The sequence below is a fragment of the Coloeus monedula genome (assembly GCF_965178545.1).
Source record: "Coloeus monedula genome assembly, chromosome: 18".
NCBI classification, from domain to species: domain Eukaryota; kingdom Metazoa; phylum Chordata; class Aves; order Passeriformes; family Corvidae; genus Coloeus; species Coloeus monedula.
In genome coordinates, this window is record NC_138798.1 from 2,815,459 (window position 1) to 2,832,047 (window position 16,589).

Sequence of the window (16,589 nt, forward strand, 5' to 3'; positions counted from 1 at the left end):
TTGAAGCACATTTTTCAGAAGTTTCAGTTTGTTGCTATTCCATTCCTGTGTCTCCAACACGGGACTGTTTCGTAACTAACATGTGGACATCTGGCCCACAGATAACCCCTCACCCAGGCAGCCAGATGGGTCCCAGACAAGGTGTGTGCTCAGCTCAGTGGGACACCCATACACATGGTGCATTTCTTACAGCACTCACCAATTCAAAAACATTAATACAAAAGTTTATTTTCTCTAAAGAACAATTCAACACACATCTGAACTGCATTAAGAACCAAACTACAGAGAGCTACTGGCAGCAGAGTCACAGGCACAAGATGGCAACACCACAGCTTGTTCTGGGAATGCTGTCACAGCCCCAAGCTGCTGTAAGGGTAGGTCACACACCCCAAGGACAAGGCACGGTCACCTATCGGTGCTTATCATCATCTCTGCTTCTTGGTATCTCTCTCCCTGCTCCGGTCTCTATCCCTGTCCTTCCTGTCTCTGTCCTTCCTCTCCCTCCCCCTGCTCCTCTCCTCTTTGGAGTCTCTCTCTCTCTCACTGTCACCCCAAGCCCATGACCGCTCCCTTTCTGGCCAGCGTTTGTCCCTGCCCCTCTCGTGGTCCCGGTCCCTCGTTCTCCAGTCTCTCGTTCCCTCACGAGACCAGTTTCTTTTCTCTGATGATCCTTCTCCATAGAAATCATTTTTCATGTTTGGCAAATTGATGGGCTTTCGGAAAGGTCTGTCCCGTCCTCCGAACCGCAGCTGCCCAGATTCTTTTTTGCCTCCAAACCCACCTCCAAGCCTTCGGGGAATCCATCCTTTGAGAGTTCTTTCCAGTTCAAAATCTACAAAGATCTCATGTTGGTCAATGACCAGCCTGTTGGCATCTCTGTGGGCCTTCAAGAGCGCGCGCTCCTCTTTATACTCGATAAATGCATAACCCTTGGAAAATCCCGTGACCAGGTCTCGAACCAGACGGATCTTTCTGATGTCTCCATAGCGAGAAAAAACCTCCCTTAACTTCTCTTCTGTGGTCTGAAGATTGAGCCTCGCCACGAAGAGGGTGAGGTGAGGATCTCCCGTGACGCCCTTGTTGGGTACGTACCGTGCCAGCATTGCCCGCCATATGGCCCGGTCGTGGGGCTCCTCATCTGTGCCATCGATGCTGCCGGCCTTGAGGGGATCATACTCCTTCGCTATGGGGGCCCAGTCAGCCATTGTCTAGTGGGGGAGAACACACATGGCACAGGCTCACGGCTGTGTCAGCAACAGGCTGTGCAAGAAGTGCTTCCAGCACCGCTGCACTGTGTGTTCATCCAAAAATCCCCCAGAGACACACGAAAACAAACCAGCCGTGTCGCTGTTGTTTTGAGTCCACATGCCGGGACACAGCCGTGTCGGGGAGTCGGATCCAGCCCCGGCCTGCCCGGCCTGAGGAGCCCCGGCCTTTCCCCGCGGGCCCGGCCCGGCCCGGCGAGGCCCCTCAGCCCCTCACCCGCCCGGCGCGAAGGGACGCGGCTCTTCGGGCGGGCAGGGGCCGATCCGCCGGGCCGGGGCAGCGGCAGCCGCAGCCGGCATCGATTTCAGCCCCTTTCCCCGCTCCCGGCCGGCCGGAGCCCGCCAGTCCCCCCGCCCCGCTCCTGGAGCCGCCGAGGCGGATGTGGCGCTGCGGAAAGGCCGATGAGTTCACCCGGCTCGGTGCCGGTTCCCGGGGCTGACCGAGAGCCCCTCGTCTCTTACCGGCAGCGGAGGGCGGGCGGTGCCTCCTCAGGGGAAGGGGCAGGGCGGGAAACGCCGCCGGGCCGCGGCCGCCGCCGTGGGAGCGCCGGGGGCGGAAAGGGCCGCTCCGCCCGAGGCCCCGCCGGCAGCGCCGCCCGGCCCGGCTGGGAGCGAGGGAGGGAGGACCGGGGTGCGGCGAGCATGGAGCGGGGCCGGGAGGGGGAGGAGGAGCTGGAGGAGGAGGAGGAGGAGGAGGATGAGGATGAGGATGGCGGCCCGGAGAGCGCCCTGGAGAAGAGCCCGTTCCAGCTGACGGCCACGGATGTCTACGACATCTCCTCCGTGGTGGGCCGGGACCTGCTGCAGCTCCGCGCCGGGCCGCAGCTGCCCGCCGCCCGCGCCCGGCTGCAGTTCAGGATCGTCAGGGTGCTGGAGATGCTGGAGGCGCTGGTGAGCGAGAGCAGCGTGGCCGAGGAGCAGCTGCGGCGGGAGCGGGACAGCCTCCGGCGGGAGCTGGAGCAGCTGCGGGCGGCGGCCCGCGGGAGCGCCCCGCAGGTGGGTGCGGGACACGGCCGGGGCTCAGGGGACACGGGCCCCTTCCCCGGCACGGGCACACCACGCACGGGTCGCGGAGCGCACCCTGAACGACACCAGATGGGCCGGTGGATACTTGTGGTCTCTTTTGTGTCAGGGGAACGAGTCTCACAAAGTCACTTCCCGTCTTTGGCTATGAAAGCCTTGAAGCTCTTTCCTTCGGGGTGGTTACGGGCCGCAGTGCTGTGGATCCCGCGCTGCAGTTTCAGTGCAGTGACTGACCCGCTTTAGCTCAGGAACGGGCAGTGCCAGCAAACACGCACAGAGTTCAGAGTACAAACCCACCGTGTTCAGCTCTTGCACAGCGCCGGCCCCATAGAAACAACTGAGTATGAAAACACTGAGGCTTTGTTACCCCGTGTGAGGGAAATGAATGTCTTGATCATTACAAAGATTTTACATTAGGAAAGGTGAGTTCAGATCTCACCTCTCTGACACGGAGTTTTGGTGTGGCATTAGATGGCTCAGCCTCTCTCATCATCTGAGAAAAATCTGATAAAACCATCTTCTTGACAACTAAACTGCAATCTCTTTGGGATAGACGCTTTGTTTTTAGCTGTGGTCAGAGCCTGTCACAATTGTGGCCTATACTTGACTGGGGAACACAGTCACCAAGGGAATATGAAGAACGATAATTAACTGCTTGGAAAAAAATCAGGATTGTGATGAATTCATACTAGTTCTAAAAACTCCATATTTATAAAATCTGGAGTTTTTACTCTCTGAGTGGTGAGTTTTTTGAGAGGTTACAAGATCCACCACTGTTTATTTTACAGCCCAGCCTTGGACCAGATCAAATGGTGATAGACCTCACAGACCCCAACCGGCCCCGGTTCACATTACAGGAGCTCCGAGATGTATTGCAAGAGAGGAACCAGCTGAAAGCTCAGCTTCTGGTGGTGCAAGAGGAGCTACAGTGCTATAAGAGGTAAAACTTGAAGTGAGCAGAAAACTAATAACTACTAGTAACAATTACTTCATGTCTGGGAAGCTTATCAGATGAGAGTCTTGCAGGTTTGGGCCCCTAAGTCAGGATAGGCACTGTCCAGGCACGTAAGTGACCCCTGTACTCCCCAGAACATACAAGTGAGCAAAGAAAAATGGGGGAACAATGAAGTCTCTATGCAACATGATTTTAAAACTAAACTCCCTTTTCCCCTCTGCACGGTTCTCAGCCTGTTCCCATAACTGCCCCACTCTCAGCCTACGCAGTTACTCCCACTCCACACCCAGGCTGGGTTCTCGTGCACAGGAATTCATCTGTGCAGTCACAGCAGTTGCACACACACTGTGTCTACAGCCACACTACATACCAAAGAGCACGGGGGGTTTCCAGCTCAGCTTTAGTCAAAGTTTCCTTCCTCCTGCAGCGCGACACTGGTTTATCTCCGGTCCATCACGCCCACGGGGGTATGGCACTGATCTAGAAACAGAATATGGAGCTCTTTCATCATTCATGATAAGATGTGGGGTTTTTAAGACCGCCAGCAGAGGGTTGTGTAAGGCCCTTGAACTGTGCAAAGCAAGTGATTTCAGAGAAGGGTTTGGTCTTTCTTGAAGGGAGAGTCAGTGTGAGCCAAAGGGTGGGATGTGGGAAGGGCCTTGGTCTTGGTGCTACAAATTCATTCATCCCCAAGGCTCTCCTTCCCAACCTCTGCCCCCTCTCATCAGGTTGGATTATAATCTCTTTGGGTCTAGAAATTACTTCTTAATCTAGTCACAAAATGTCTGAGTATATTAGATTTCAGTTATCTCAGCAGCACCCTTCTGGATACAGTGAGCCTGCCTTTTGCCTTGTCTGTAACAGGCAGGTTAAGCCAAGAAGTTACACTTAAATCCAAGAATTTACAAACTGCCTGACAGCACTGCCCCAGCTCAGCTGGATGCTTTGCTGTGTAGCAATGGAACAGCTTCTTGCTTTGATTTCCCAGCTGTTACACAGTTTAGTACAGGCCAAGTTAAAAATGTAACAGTGGGAATGCTTTCAGTGTTTGAGTGATTTGAGTCACAGTGCTATGCACCAGGAGCAGGGCAGGGCTGCTTTTCAGGGCAAGTAATTTGTGAGATTATCTCCTCGTACAGTGTTATAGTTTAAGCCAAAACCCATTTTCCCCTCTAAACAGTCACATAAAATTCTGATTGTAAGTGTAGTAAAGAGTAATTGTGTAGGAGAAGAGGATAAATATATGTTCTAAAATGCATTGTACACATTGGAAATAAGCTCTGTATAGCAGAAGGTAACACACATCCTCACAGTGACTGGTGGTGTTTGGGGGCTGCATTTATCATTATGATTTCTGGGTAGAAGTTACCATGCAGATGTTAGAACTTTGCAGTGTCACCCCACAGCTCATTGTCTCATTTATCCAAGAGGAGGATCTGCCTCGGAATTACTCTATGCCTGGTGTCACACCAGTTTTTAAGTGCTCTGTGTTTTTATTTCCGAATCCAGTCGGGTGTTGCTTGGCTACTCTTAGCCTGCAGCTACTGCAGTCACAGGCTTTGATCCACTGAGCTCTCCAAATGAGTGAGGTCAGCTCAGGACACGCTGTGAAAACACTGAGTGTGCAGGCTGGGAAAATCTAACCTGGTTCCAAGTGGGGAAAACACCCTTGGTCAAATGAAATCTGTTGGCTGGAGTAGGCGGTTACAACTTCTGGAGTGTAGAAACACTCAAGCAGGATAACAAAATCTAGTGCTGAGGCAAAGCCTTTCTTCTCTCCTCTGTAGGGTGGAAAGAGGAACAGGCACCTGCCTTGCAGGGGAGCTGGGAATCTCCCATCTGTTCCCAGCCTTGGTGGCTGCGCTGGAGGTACCACACATCTACCCCTGCAGAAATTCACCATTTGTGTCTGCACCCTCCTCTCATCCTTGGAGTTTTGCACAAATCCAAGTGTGATTACACTTCCCTTTCACCCCCATTATGATTTGCCATTTTTTCTCTGTGGAGTGTTCTCATTAAAGCATAACCCTGGCACCATTACACTGCAGTATTTAGGGATAATAATTCATTGTTTTCAGTTCACTACAAGGAAGAGGCTGGGCTGCCATGCCTGTCCTGTGAGCACTCGTTCACCCATGTCCCAGCTGCCCATTGAGAGCTCTAACACACATGCACTGCCACACTCTGCACAAACCCACCAAAAATAAAACCATTTCCTTTCCCAGTGGGATCATCTCACAGAAAAGAGACCAAACTGAAGAACTGGAAAAAGAAGCCAGTGGCAGCAGTGCTGGCACCAGCAAGGACAGTGAAGAGAAGACAATCATCAAACGGCTGTAAGTTTGTCTGCACATTTTGGGGCAGAATTTGTGAGACCACGGCACACTCCTTACACAGTGAATCCAGGGCTGGATGCTGAATTTTAGCCTCATTGGCTGGATATTGTTTTCTGCTCTCCATGTAAAGTTAAAAACCTGATAAAGCAATCTCTTCCTGTGGAAAAAGCACTGCACAGGAAAGCAACCTCCACCCAGGCAAGCAGAGAGTCACTTCTTTTCTAGGAAAAACAAGCATTTCTGAGCAAAGCAGTTCAATACTTTACCCCCCCCACCCCCCCAGCTTCTCAGGGCTGTGCTATGGGAGCACTGTGGCTGGCCCTGGAGGTTTGTTTACATTGTACACAAAACCCATGAGCTTAAAATGTGTCCCTAAAGTCCCCCAAAATAGCACATTGACAGGGCCAGCCCCCTGCAGGTTCCTTCTCTTCCAATTGTACATTATTGTTTCCTTTCTGCTATTGTTTTTTTTTTTTTAGGTTTTCTTTTAAACATGGAAAATGAGCATCCTCAAGGACTTAACTGCTGCTCTTGAGAATGGCACTGATGAGCCTTGGAGGCGTTGGGAAAGACAATGATTGGAAGAAGCAGCATCACTCCTACTGTAGAGAATGAGCAATCTCATTAAAATCATGTTGTATAATATTCTTTCAGAATAGATTTTACTCTTTCAGAAACTTAAAAGACACTTTTTGTATTTCTTACTGTCAGACATTACCCACATGTAGAAAATAAAACATTTATACAAAGGTGGGTTTTATTCTTATTAACAGAGCCTGTGATGATCTGTACCACAACATACTTATCCTGTCCAGCTATCAAAACACTCAGCCCAAATGACTTTGCAAGATGAAGACATATTTAAGAGAGACATGCCATTCACAAGTGGCTGTTTGGGGGTGAGGTGAACAGTGGAGAAAAGCACAGCAAAGCAAGAAAAGCTGCTGCATCAGGCTCTGCCCACATGAAGGGCTGAGGTGCAGGCAGTGCTCAGACTGGAACAGATGCACCAAACATTTCATTTCTGACAGCCAAAGGTCTCCTGTGGTAGGCAGTTGTGTTTTGCATAAGCTCTGTTCTTTCAATCACCTGCCACAAGCTGTGTATTGGCCCCAGTAATGAGATTGAGCACCAGTGGAAGCATATAGGGCAAACAGGAGTGGGAAAAGAAGCTTGAAAGACACCAATTAGGTTCTCCATTTAGAAAGGTAGAATATCCAGAGCAGAAAAGTCTGAACAGACATAAAAGAAGCAGTGACAGGTATCAAACTGTGATCTTATTCTCTTCAGAACTGAAAGCCGGCTCTGAAGTCTTTTGATTCCCTCTCCTACACTGGCAGCATGAAAAATATAGGACACTTCACACATCTGCTCAGATGCACAACATGAATGTGGCTCAGCAGAAGGCAGAGCTCGGGAACAACTGTGTTAGCAAGGCAACAGCACAGATGGCTGACCTGAGCCAGCTGGTTTAGCCAGGGCACAGAACTACTGAAGTCCTTCTGCCATCTTCAAAATATCAATAAGCCTTGGCTATGCCCTCATTATTATTTTCTGGAGCATGGCAGCAGGAAAGACAGTTCTTGCATTGCCTGAGCAGAGGCTTTGTGCACAGAAAAAATTAAATTAAATCATAATCAACAAGAGCCAGGATGCACCTCTGAGCTGAAGAGAGATCTTTACATGTGATCTGAACTCCATCCTCTTCCATGGTTTATCCAGGGATGTATTTTCCAATCGCCTTTAAAAAAAGCGGTTTAGCTCCCAACCCAAAGGCATCTTTCCCTGTGACACCTTGTTAGAAGATGAAGCCTTCCTGTGAGGCACAGAGATAAACATCCAAATGACATGTTCCTGTGAGAAGTATATTGAGATAGATCTATAGATGTCTCTACATATATGTGTTCCTAGAAAAGTAAAGGATACATATGCAGTGCAACATGAGCTTTATTTCCATCCTCCAACGCAGTGCTACTCAATTACCAGTTAAGCTTTCAGAGAAGACATTTTATGTAAAACAGGGAGATCTTTCCCTTTCTTGTTTACAAAAGTGATGCTGGAGTACAGAGGTTTTAAGCTATTCAACCTGATAGAGAAAAAGTAAATGTTTAAATAAAACCAAAAAAAAATTATTCCAATTCTGACTTAAGGGAAGTGCTCTAGTTTAACAGGACACTGTACACATTGCTGAGGTCTCCATTACTGAGACCAGAGAAAAGTCAGTGCCAACTCAGACAAGTTGGCCAACGAGGCTTACCTGAAACTCAGTACATGTAACAGGTCTCCAGTTAATTCTTCAGAAATGGGAAAATACCCAGGCTTGCTCTAATGAGTTTGCCTTGTGTGAAGCAGTAAATAATATAAAGCATTTAGTAGCTAATGATTTTCACAGCTTTCTTTCAAAATGCTCATGAACTGCAATGGAGACAGGTAGTATAGCAGCCACTTCATCAATAATAAATATATTCTTTATTTTACAGAGACATTGTCTTCAAGTTTTTAATTTAAAAAATACATCACTAAGCCACCTCTCTTGCTGCTGGAGCACACAACCAGGATGTTGTTGCTATCTGACCTATCACATAGGCAAGCACAAGATTGTCTGGAGGGCATTCAGCTGGAACAGCAGCGGCCTTCAAGACATGAGGAATAGAAGACATTAACAGAGCCACAGATCCCTTGCTGACATCTTCCAGCAGCAAGCGTGGCTGATGGCTCACAGCCATTTTCATCTACACACATGCCAAGCCTGCCTTGGCAAAAATTCCAACTGGTAAGAATTCATCTTTAACATAAAGGACCTGCATTGTATTGCCTGCCTATATCCCAGATTTGGCTCTCCAACAGTAACGTTCCGAACATCCACGAGATGCCAAGCGCTCAACTCCCATGTGAGACAGTGGGACCAGACCGTGCTGGACAGACCTACAGGACAGGCAATAGGGAATCTACTTTCTTCACTGCATGAACTCCATCACTACAGTTTGAAGCTGCATATGAAGATGACTCCTATTTTTGGAACCACTATGCTCTACTTCAAGCATTCACAGTAAATAAATAGCTTCTGATGTGGCTAATTAGCATAAGAAGGTAATATAAAAATTTTTGGAGAGAGCTTTTACTTCTTTAAAATCCTCTGGGAGACAACTCCAAGAATCGGCCATCAACTATAAAAAGGTACCTTCTCAAAGTTTAGAAAATAAGTAAACGTCAAACATTGATTCTCATTGTGAAGTTCTATCTTCACATCTGTGATCAGTATCAACCCAGTCTATCAAAATCCATCCTCATTTGGCTGGGAGTCATTTCTCCAAAGAAAGCAGCCAATCTGACCATCCTTTTTCCCCCTCAGTGCCAGTGCATTTGGAGTCCATTGCCAACAGAATGTATGATACTGGAAAAATTGGATTCCTACCACAAATTATTTGAGAATGACAGTAGCATCCATCTCAGAGAAGCCTGTCAGCAGTGGGCTGTGAAAAGCAGTCTGACAGGCAGTCAAGCCACTGGATGACCAAGTCAGAGTACAGCAGTACTTCTGTCATAAAGCCAAGTTCAGCACCCCAAAATGGAGCGTGAGATATCCTTGCAAAAGCAGAAGCACAACCCCAGTGATTAAGTTTCTGTGCAAGTCTTTCACTGCTCAAGTGGCACTGGTCACTATGCAGAAGCATTCAAATTTTAAGGAGGGTTTTCCTTTTATGATACAAAAGTTTTGGCAATCTAAGATCAATTATTCAAGCCTGCCTGGAAAACTGTAATAGGTATTTAAATACTGCAAAGCAAAAAGGCAGTTTTTAAGGAGCTTGGAAGACCATAAGCAGTCCACTAAGAAAGCTGAGGGGAGTGAGGGCAGGAAAAGAAAAAAAAATCACTGACTCCTTGTAGAACACTCAGTCCAAAAATTAAAAACCCCAAAACAAGGAAGATGAATTAGTGTTTCAGCCATGGGTGAGCTTCAATGGAAGCTTTGCTTCTGTCTCCATAGTCGTACAAGAGTTCTTCACCTGCCTTAATGTCCCTGGAAGCTATGAGGATGAGATGAGGCACACCATCGATGTCATGGAGCTTGGTCTGACAATTGCCACACTTGCTGTGATTAATGAGCCTTCCCAGACGATTCGTTTCTTTTGTAGCATCGACACTGAAAGAGCAAGAACAGAACACGGGATTGGGCCTGGGACAGGGGCACGTTTGTGGACAAAGCCCAAAGTGCAAATCAGATCAAGAATGAGGAAACCACACAAGGCTTGAAAAATTAAGGAGAAACAGAACATTTATCATGTTACATTACAGAACAACCATGACTACACAGACAGCCATAATATGGCAAGGCCGGGAAACTGAAACAACTCTGAGATTTTTAAGTTAGCACAAAACCCAGAAACTGAAACATTTGGACTGTTTGAGCTGCCTCTGTCCAGGAACAGCCGAGTCCAGACGTGAAACAAATTATAAAGCTTGGACTGAAGTGGGTGTCAGAGACTGGAGAAACAAGGACACCCAGTCACAGCTGAAAGAAATGTTTCTTTTCCAGGGAGTTTGTCCATCGTCCTTTTCAAACCAACTCCTCGCAACTCAGATAAAGGAGTTCATTTTACAAGATGATAAATTTAGGCAGAAGACCACAGCAGACCTACAAGCCTCATCCAGGCAGATGCAACTCTCCACATATCTTGTTCTGTACTTCGGAGAACAGGGCTTTGAGTCACCTACCATTCCTCATAGCCCAGGCCACTCTTGGACCACGGACCATGCCCTGAAAGACTTCATAATTCAGAGTTTCCATTAAAATCAAAAAATTTGCATGAAAACAAGAAATGAATTAGCAGTATTCAAAGCCTCTATCAATGGAAACTTGAGCTTACCAGTAGGTTTTGCTGAGGTACTGGAAATAGTACATGTAGCAGCCTGTGGATGGGTCTTGAGCATACACAGCCTCTCGTTTCTTGGCATCAGTGATCTCGATGAGATCCCCATGATACTCAACCACAAATTCTCCTCGATTAAAATGTTTAGTAGCAATTACTCCTCTCCCTTTGCCATCGATGTAATCAATCTGTTGAGTTGAAAAGGAAATACTTTCTCATTTCCCAGCTGATTTACATCATTGCAGATACGGTGATTACTAGGAAACGATCTGTCATTAAAAAAATGCTGCAAAAGGAAATTTGTGTGTATGGCAGACAAAACTGCAGAAGCACAATGCATGGCATTGTGGAAGAAATGTAGGATGAGTTTGGGACACACCCTGAGTTACTGGGTAGTTGGACACAAAGTCTTCCAATCAAAAAACTTAGGAGTACATTTCTGTAAAGACCTTAAAGCTCCCTCAATATTTATGACTGAGGCTGCACGTACACATTCTTCAGAGACCAATATTGCTCATTCAAAAGGAAAGACAGTGTTCCAGTTTTCCTGAATTTTCATCAGAGAATTGCAGGGTTCTGAGACTGAGTTCTGCTACTCTGTTTAAACAGATTAACATCAAGATACTGTATAATAAACAGGACATGGCTACTTAGGTTGGCATTATAGTTACCTTCATTCCTTCTTCTTTCCCACTTGTAATCAGCTCATCTATTTTCCTCCTTTCCTCAGTCTGCAGAATAAACAAGAACAAACAAAACCACAATATTGTTTGTAGCTTATTCTAGAGCTGGAAGGAAATTACCAACCAGTGATACTCATTGTTCCAGACCATCTCATATTTCCAGCAGACTGAATGGCAGAAAGACAGATTTCTGCCCCCCAAAATAACTAAGCAGCTAGATTCTGTTCTAAACTGGACTAGCATTTCCAAATTTTAAGCATGTTCTTAACATTACTTCAAGTGCACAACATTATTTGCATTTGGAATGGAAATCATTTACAGACAGTTACATACTTCCCCAAATCTTCAGCTAACCAGACACATAATAAGTAATGTCATTTTCACAAGAAGCACTACCTCCAATTCAGATTTGCTCTTCCTGGAACTTCTTCTAACTGGGTAATAATCTGTCACTTTTCGGTTTGGTGTTCTTCCTTGCGTTCTAAGGGGTAAGAAAAAGAGAACACACACACACATTTCAAACTATTTGTTAAGTTACACCTCTAGAGCAAAGGTACGTGCAAGAAATTTTTATTTCAGCTTGGTAAGTTGAAAGGTGCTCAATACAAATCAGTGGTTTCTATCAGTACTCTTAGCTTCAAGCCACAGCTACATCCCCTTTCTTCCCCACACCATTACTCCAGTACTAATTCTTGAACAATAAAAGTGAGATGTCTTTGGAAATCAACTGAAGGTCACATTACAAGTCTGAGGCCCCCTGTGTGCCTGCCAGAAGGCACTCGAAAATTTAGGTCACGAAAACTGCTTGGCAAGGAATTCATTAATGTTATGTCACATTACTCTGATACCATAAGAAAGGGTATCAGCTCAGCCGGGAAGCCTCCAACTGTTCTGTTTCTGACAAGACACATTCCCATTTATCCACAGGAAAGTAAGTCTTAATGGCTCATTAATTTCTTTTTTCCACAGGTGACCAGCAAATATTTCACTTGTGACAGAACATACTAACCTTGCTTTCAGGACAAACAAGTCCTCTGCAAAGTAGATACTTCAATGCAATTTTGGAGTTTTTAAAATGTGATATTTTTGAGAAAACAAAGAGCTGTCCTTTCACAATCCCACAAGTCACTTACTTTTTCCTTGGTCCTCGTTTTGCTTTAACCATCTTCTTCTGAGCTGGCTTTGCATTGGCCTCCTCAGCACAGTCTGCAGGCAGGGGAGTCTTCTGGGTTTCCACAGTTTCTTGGTTTTGATCAGAGGAGGGCACCGAAGGATTGCACTCACCTTCCTTATCCTTCTGGTCTTCTGTTTTTACAGCACCTTCAACTGTTTTGCCACCATTCTTTTTTCCTGGTGACAAGGAAATCAAGTAAGGGTCTGAACTTAGGGCCGACTATACCCGAGTGCTTTAAATGAATTCCAGTAGTTTATAGTTCTGTCAAATGAGAGAAAAAGGATGGCAATGACCCTGCACTGTTGGGCTCAGCAGCTGTAGATGTTGGTAGCAAGTGGCCAATGCCACCCAGACCAAATCCATGGGAGCTAAAGGGCTGGCACTGACAAGAAATCTACACTCCCCACAACCAACATTTTCTTGGTTTTTTGCATCCTACCCCGATACAACCACATCCTCCTCCTCAGACAACCGACTCGGGGATAGGTGAGCGTGGTTTAAAGCTGAAAAACATTTTTATGTAGAGTAAATCATCAGGTTTAGCAGTCCCATCTGCTGAGACAGATGTTTCAGTCTCACTGGAGAAAAGAAGCACAGCTGCAAGGCCTCAGCAGTGGGACAAGCTAAGGCCATCTTCACTTCCTTGTCAAAACTGGGGAGCCAAATTAGGAACTAAAGGCCCTAAGTTTCCAGAAAACCTGACACTGCCTGCATAAAGTGAGACTTAAAATATCTGCTTGCTAGAAGTGTTTGCATCAAAGTGTTTGGACAAATTACCAAGGCTGTTAAATGCACCTCTAAACACAAGCCAGATGGGTCTTCTTGCCCTTCATAAACGTACAGAACATTCCCATCTAGTCACTACAATGAAGCACCCGTGAAGCCTGGCACTCAGCAGCCACAATTTGGGGTCCTCACTGCTTTTATTTCTTCATGAACATTTTACAACTGGGGGCAGTGGGAGCACATTTAACAAGATATGCAATCCAAAGCTCAATCTTACCAGCTCCTTTCCTGTAGGTTTCCTTTAGCGTTTTGCCCTGACATTTCACCTCGTGATACATGACAGAGTTTTCTTCTTGAAGCGGGGGGCGAGCACCAGGAGCTTTGTTTGGATTCAGGTAGCTGTAGATTTTGGATTGACCAATAAACACATTCTCCTAAAACAGACCCACACAAAGATCAGTTCAGCACAGAGATTCTGGGAACCTCAAGCTGACATCCACAACAGTCTGCAGTTACCAGGGCTGACAGCTGACTGTGCTGATGCAAATTACACTGTTTTAAGCATCACCTTCACTGAGGTTGTGATTTCTAAGTGAAAAAATAACAGTGCTGAGCACTCTGAGAACTTTACTAATGCAGACTCTCAGTCCGAGGGAGCTTTCACATAAAATGTGGCAGGATGGGGTAGTCATAGCCTCCACCCTTGTGCTGCACAGTATGAACTTTGGTGCTAAAAAAAAAAAAAACCCAAGCCTGAGCTCCTCGGGAGGAAGGCGGCCTCAAAGAGCACGAGCCAAAAAAAATATGAATAATGCAGCAAAAATTGCCCAGGCCCAGTACAGAGCTCTCATAGCCTAAGAGGTATGAGCTACCCAGCTACTCTCAGGAGGTGTCAAATGCTGCCACAGTAAATTATATGCTCAACTGAGCAGCATAGAAGACAGGAATCAGTTTTACAGCCTACCTTGAGTGACACCTCTCAGCAAAGCATGAGAGATAAACAGTGCTATCATTTTATCCATTATATGATACAAAAATAGAGTGTAGAAGTTGTTCATGGCAAAAAAGCCCATTAAAGAGTCTGCACAAAGCCCAGTCAGGAAAATGGCAAAACCCTCTGGCATGGCCAGACACCACAGAGCCTGGGGTTTGTTGCTGGCTCAGGCTCCAAGACGCCAACAGTGAGCAGTGTCAAATTTAGCAAAGATTAGTGGAGTCCTGTCACCTTTGCTTTTACAGTCTCCTGCCACCTGGCTACGGTTGCCTGTGCAGTGTATGTCGGGCACACGGATTTCAACGGTGAAATATCAGTGTCTGGACAAACAGATGCAACTTGGCCAGAGTAAGTTTTTCTTGGCTATAGTTTGACCCAACCAAAAGCAATTTTCAGACACTGCAAGCCAGTTAAAACGACAAAAATGTGCATCCATTTTTTTCAGAAAAGTAAGGAACAAAGGGTCCCAGTAGTTAAAAAAAAGATAGCTCAAATATAGCTGACTAAACAAATACCTCAGTATACCTAGTCACAGAGACACTGAAAAAGTAAACAAAGTACACAATAGAACAGATAGGATACCTTTAATAATTAACATAACCAAGAATAACAAACTTCCTATGTATATAATTCACACAAAATCAGACCAGTTAAAGGCTCAAATCTTAGTCCATAAATAAACTTTAGATTGAGATTACGATAGAACAGCTTGAGAAAAAGTAATCACATGGACACTCCCTGATCTCTAATATTTCTGAAACGCCTGTGAAAGGCAACATTTGCTTATTAAAAAACCAGGGCTTCAAAGCATGAAATACTATGAAAACACTCCGTTTTAACAATTTCAAGCAACAAACCCTGAGCTTCAAAGTCCTCAAGATTTAGTGAGAAATTTAAATATGGGCATTTTGGGAGAAAGCCCAAAGCAGTGAACCGCAGTCCACCTGCCAGCTGAGCCTTCAGGCTTTGAACACACCATGAACAGGAAACGAACAACTATTTTTCCAGCATAGCTTCCTCCCCTCATTCCCAGCTCCCTGCCTGCTGCGCTCTTGGCGCAACCGAGACGCCGCTGCCACGTCTTTGTCTGTGCCAGGCTTGAGACCCCGGAGAGCAGAGACTTTCTTAGCACAGCAAAACACACGAAAGGCTGCTGAGGGGCTCCGGGACTTGATACAATAGCCACAATTATTTCCACTGAGAGCTAAATGCAAAGAGACAAGCAGCCTCCGACCAGCTGCCTGTGACAGAACTACAGGACGGGGACGTTGGCACGGAGGGAATGCCGAGCCTGGGGCCTGTCTGCGGTAGGGCACAGGGAAACACGGAAAGAGTCCGACTGTAGTTAAAGTTAACCGGTTTCTGAATGATTTGAGGGGCCCCCGCAGCCCCGGGCCCCGCGGCTCGCCGGGGCAGTCGGCACGCCGGCTCGCCCGCACCGGGGGGAGCGGAGGGCACAGCAGACCCCCGGGAGCCGCCCTCCCCGCTCCGCCCGCCCAGGCCCGGGCACTGCTTACCCCGCCGGCCCGGGGGCGGCCGGGGCCCTTCCTCTCGGCGCTCTCGGGGCTTGCCTTCTCCACGCCACCCGCCCTGGTCTTGGGCATGTTCTTCCCTAGGAACAACGGGGGAAGATCGGCACCTGAGCCATGTCCGGCGCTGCCGCCTGCGGTCATCGCCCGGCCGCCGCGGCCTGCGCCATGTTTAAAGGGCTGGATGCGGCAGGGCGAGCCGCGGCGGCCCAGCCCCTTCCCGGCGAGCTGCGCACACCGCGCGGGGGAGGAGTCCCGCCGGCCCCGGCTCCCCGCACCTCCCGGGAGGAGCTTTCGCGCCGTGGAGATGCCCCGCGCCGCGCGGGCCCAGCCCCGCCGGCCCCGCCGCACCTCGGCCCCGCTCCGCTCGTCTCCGCTCCGCCCACGCACCTCCGGCCATGGCGGCGGCGGCGGCCCCGCGTCCCGGAGCCCCCGCGCCGGGCGGCCCCGACTGTCCCCGCGGAGTCCCCGCCGCCGCCAACCGCTCCGCAGGGAGACGCCGCGCTACCCTTGGCAATCTCATTGGTTTAACTGCCTGCCCATCATCACTCTCAGGCATCTGATTGGCGCACGGGGCCATAACCCGCCCTCTCCCTGTCACACCGCGGTGACTGCGGCTCCCGGGAACACGGTTTAAATGTGTGCTCGCTGGGCGCTGATTGGCCCGTGCTGAGGGCAAGCAGCGCTCTGATTGGCGGCCCGGCAGGGAACGTCTCGCCCGCGGCAGGGCTGCGCCACGTGGGTCGGAGCGCGCGGGAGCGGGACCCTCCGGGGTGTGGGTGCGTGGCACCCCCGCCCTGTCCGCTCTGCCGGTGCACCGGCACCTCCCAACGCCGTCCCGCCAACGCCTCCTCCCTCCTGCACTTCCCTCGCAGCGGGGCTTCGGGGGACCCCTAATCCTGGCGGGATTGTAAAGGTCTGCTCTGCGAAATTATTAGGCTGCTTTACGCAATGTTTAGTTTAGATCTCCCTCGTTGAAATTTAAGTCTATTAGTTCCATCTTTCAAGCTTGCCTGGAGAGCAGGTAGTACTC

General features: G+C 48.1%; 3 protein-coding genes across 4 annotated transcripts; 1 reads left to right on the plus strand and 2 right to left on the minus strand.

The window, feature by feature from the left end:
* Window positions 1–208: 208 nt before the first annotated feature.
* Window positions 209–1,863, minus strand: SNRNP35 (small nuclear ribonucleoprotein U11/U12 subunit 35). Its single transcript, XM_082293655.1, has 2 exons — window positions 1,728–1,863; window positions 209–1,208 (listed from the first exon to the last, which is right to left on the minus strand). The coding sequence occupies exon 2, from the start codon at window positions 1,203–1,205 to the stop codon at window positions 426–428; it is 780 nt and encodes a 259-aa protein (XP_082149781.1). The 5' UTR covers window positions 1,206–1,208; window positions 1,728–1,863; the 3' UTR covers window positions 209–425.
* On the plus strand, window positions 1,754–6,249 carry RILPL2 (Rab interacting lysosomal protein like 2). Its single transcript, XM_082293252.1, has 4 exons — window positions 1,754–2,261; window positions 3,077–3,228; window positions 5,469–5,579; window positions 6,059–6,249. Exons 1-4 carry the CDS (start codon window positions 1,908–1,910, stop codon window positions 6,081–6,083), a joined length of 642 nt encoding a protein of 213 aa, XP_082149378.1. The 5' UTR covers window positions 1,754–1,907; the 3' UTR covers window positions 6,084–6,249.
* Window positions 6,250–7,508: 1,259 nt separating this feature from the next.
* Window positions 7,509–16,136, minus strand: KMT5A (lysine methyltransferase 5A; the record flags this gene model as incomplete). Of its 2 annotated transcripts, none has more annotated exons than XM_082293653.1 (8): window positions 7,509–9,723; window positions 10,448–10,638; window positions 11,122–11,181; window positions 11,530–11,614; window positions 12,267–12,483; window positions 13,311–13,467; window positions 15,545–15,639; window positions 15,947–16,136. In XM_082293653.1, the coding sequence occupies 8 exons, from the start codon at window positions 16,134–16,136 to the stop codon at window positions 9,513–9,515; spliced, it is 1,206 nt and encodes a 401-aa protein (XP_082149779.1). In that variant the 3' UTR covers window positions 7,509–9,512. The 2 variants fall into 2 exon arrangements, with proteins under 2 accessions (XP_082149779.1, XP_082149780.1); XM_082293654.1 differs by having other exon boundaries at window positions 15,908–16,022.
* Window positions 16,137–16,589: the final 453 nt, after the last annotated feature.

What these genes read in the sequence shown, in the direction of transcription:
- SNRNP35 (XM_082293655.1), bottom strand. Translation starts at nt 1,205, where the DNA reads ATGGCTGACTGGGCCCCCATAGCGAAGGAGTATGATCCCCTCAAGGCC.
- RILPL2 (XM_082293252.1), top strand. Translation starts at nt 1,908, where the DNA reads ATGGAGCGGGGCCGGGAGGGGGAGGAGGAGCTGGAGGAGGAGGAGGAG. An exon ending in GAGCTACAGTGCTATAAGAG is followed by an intron (nt 3,229 to 5,468) that starts GTAAAACTTGAA and finishes TTCCTTTCCCAG; the next exon opens with TGGGATCATCTCACAGAAAA. An exon ending in AAGACAATCATCAAACGGCT is followed by an intron (nt 5,580 to 6,058) that starts GTAAGTTTGTCT and finishes TTTTTTTTTTAG; the next exon opens with GTTTTCTTTTAAACATGGAA.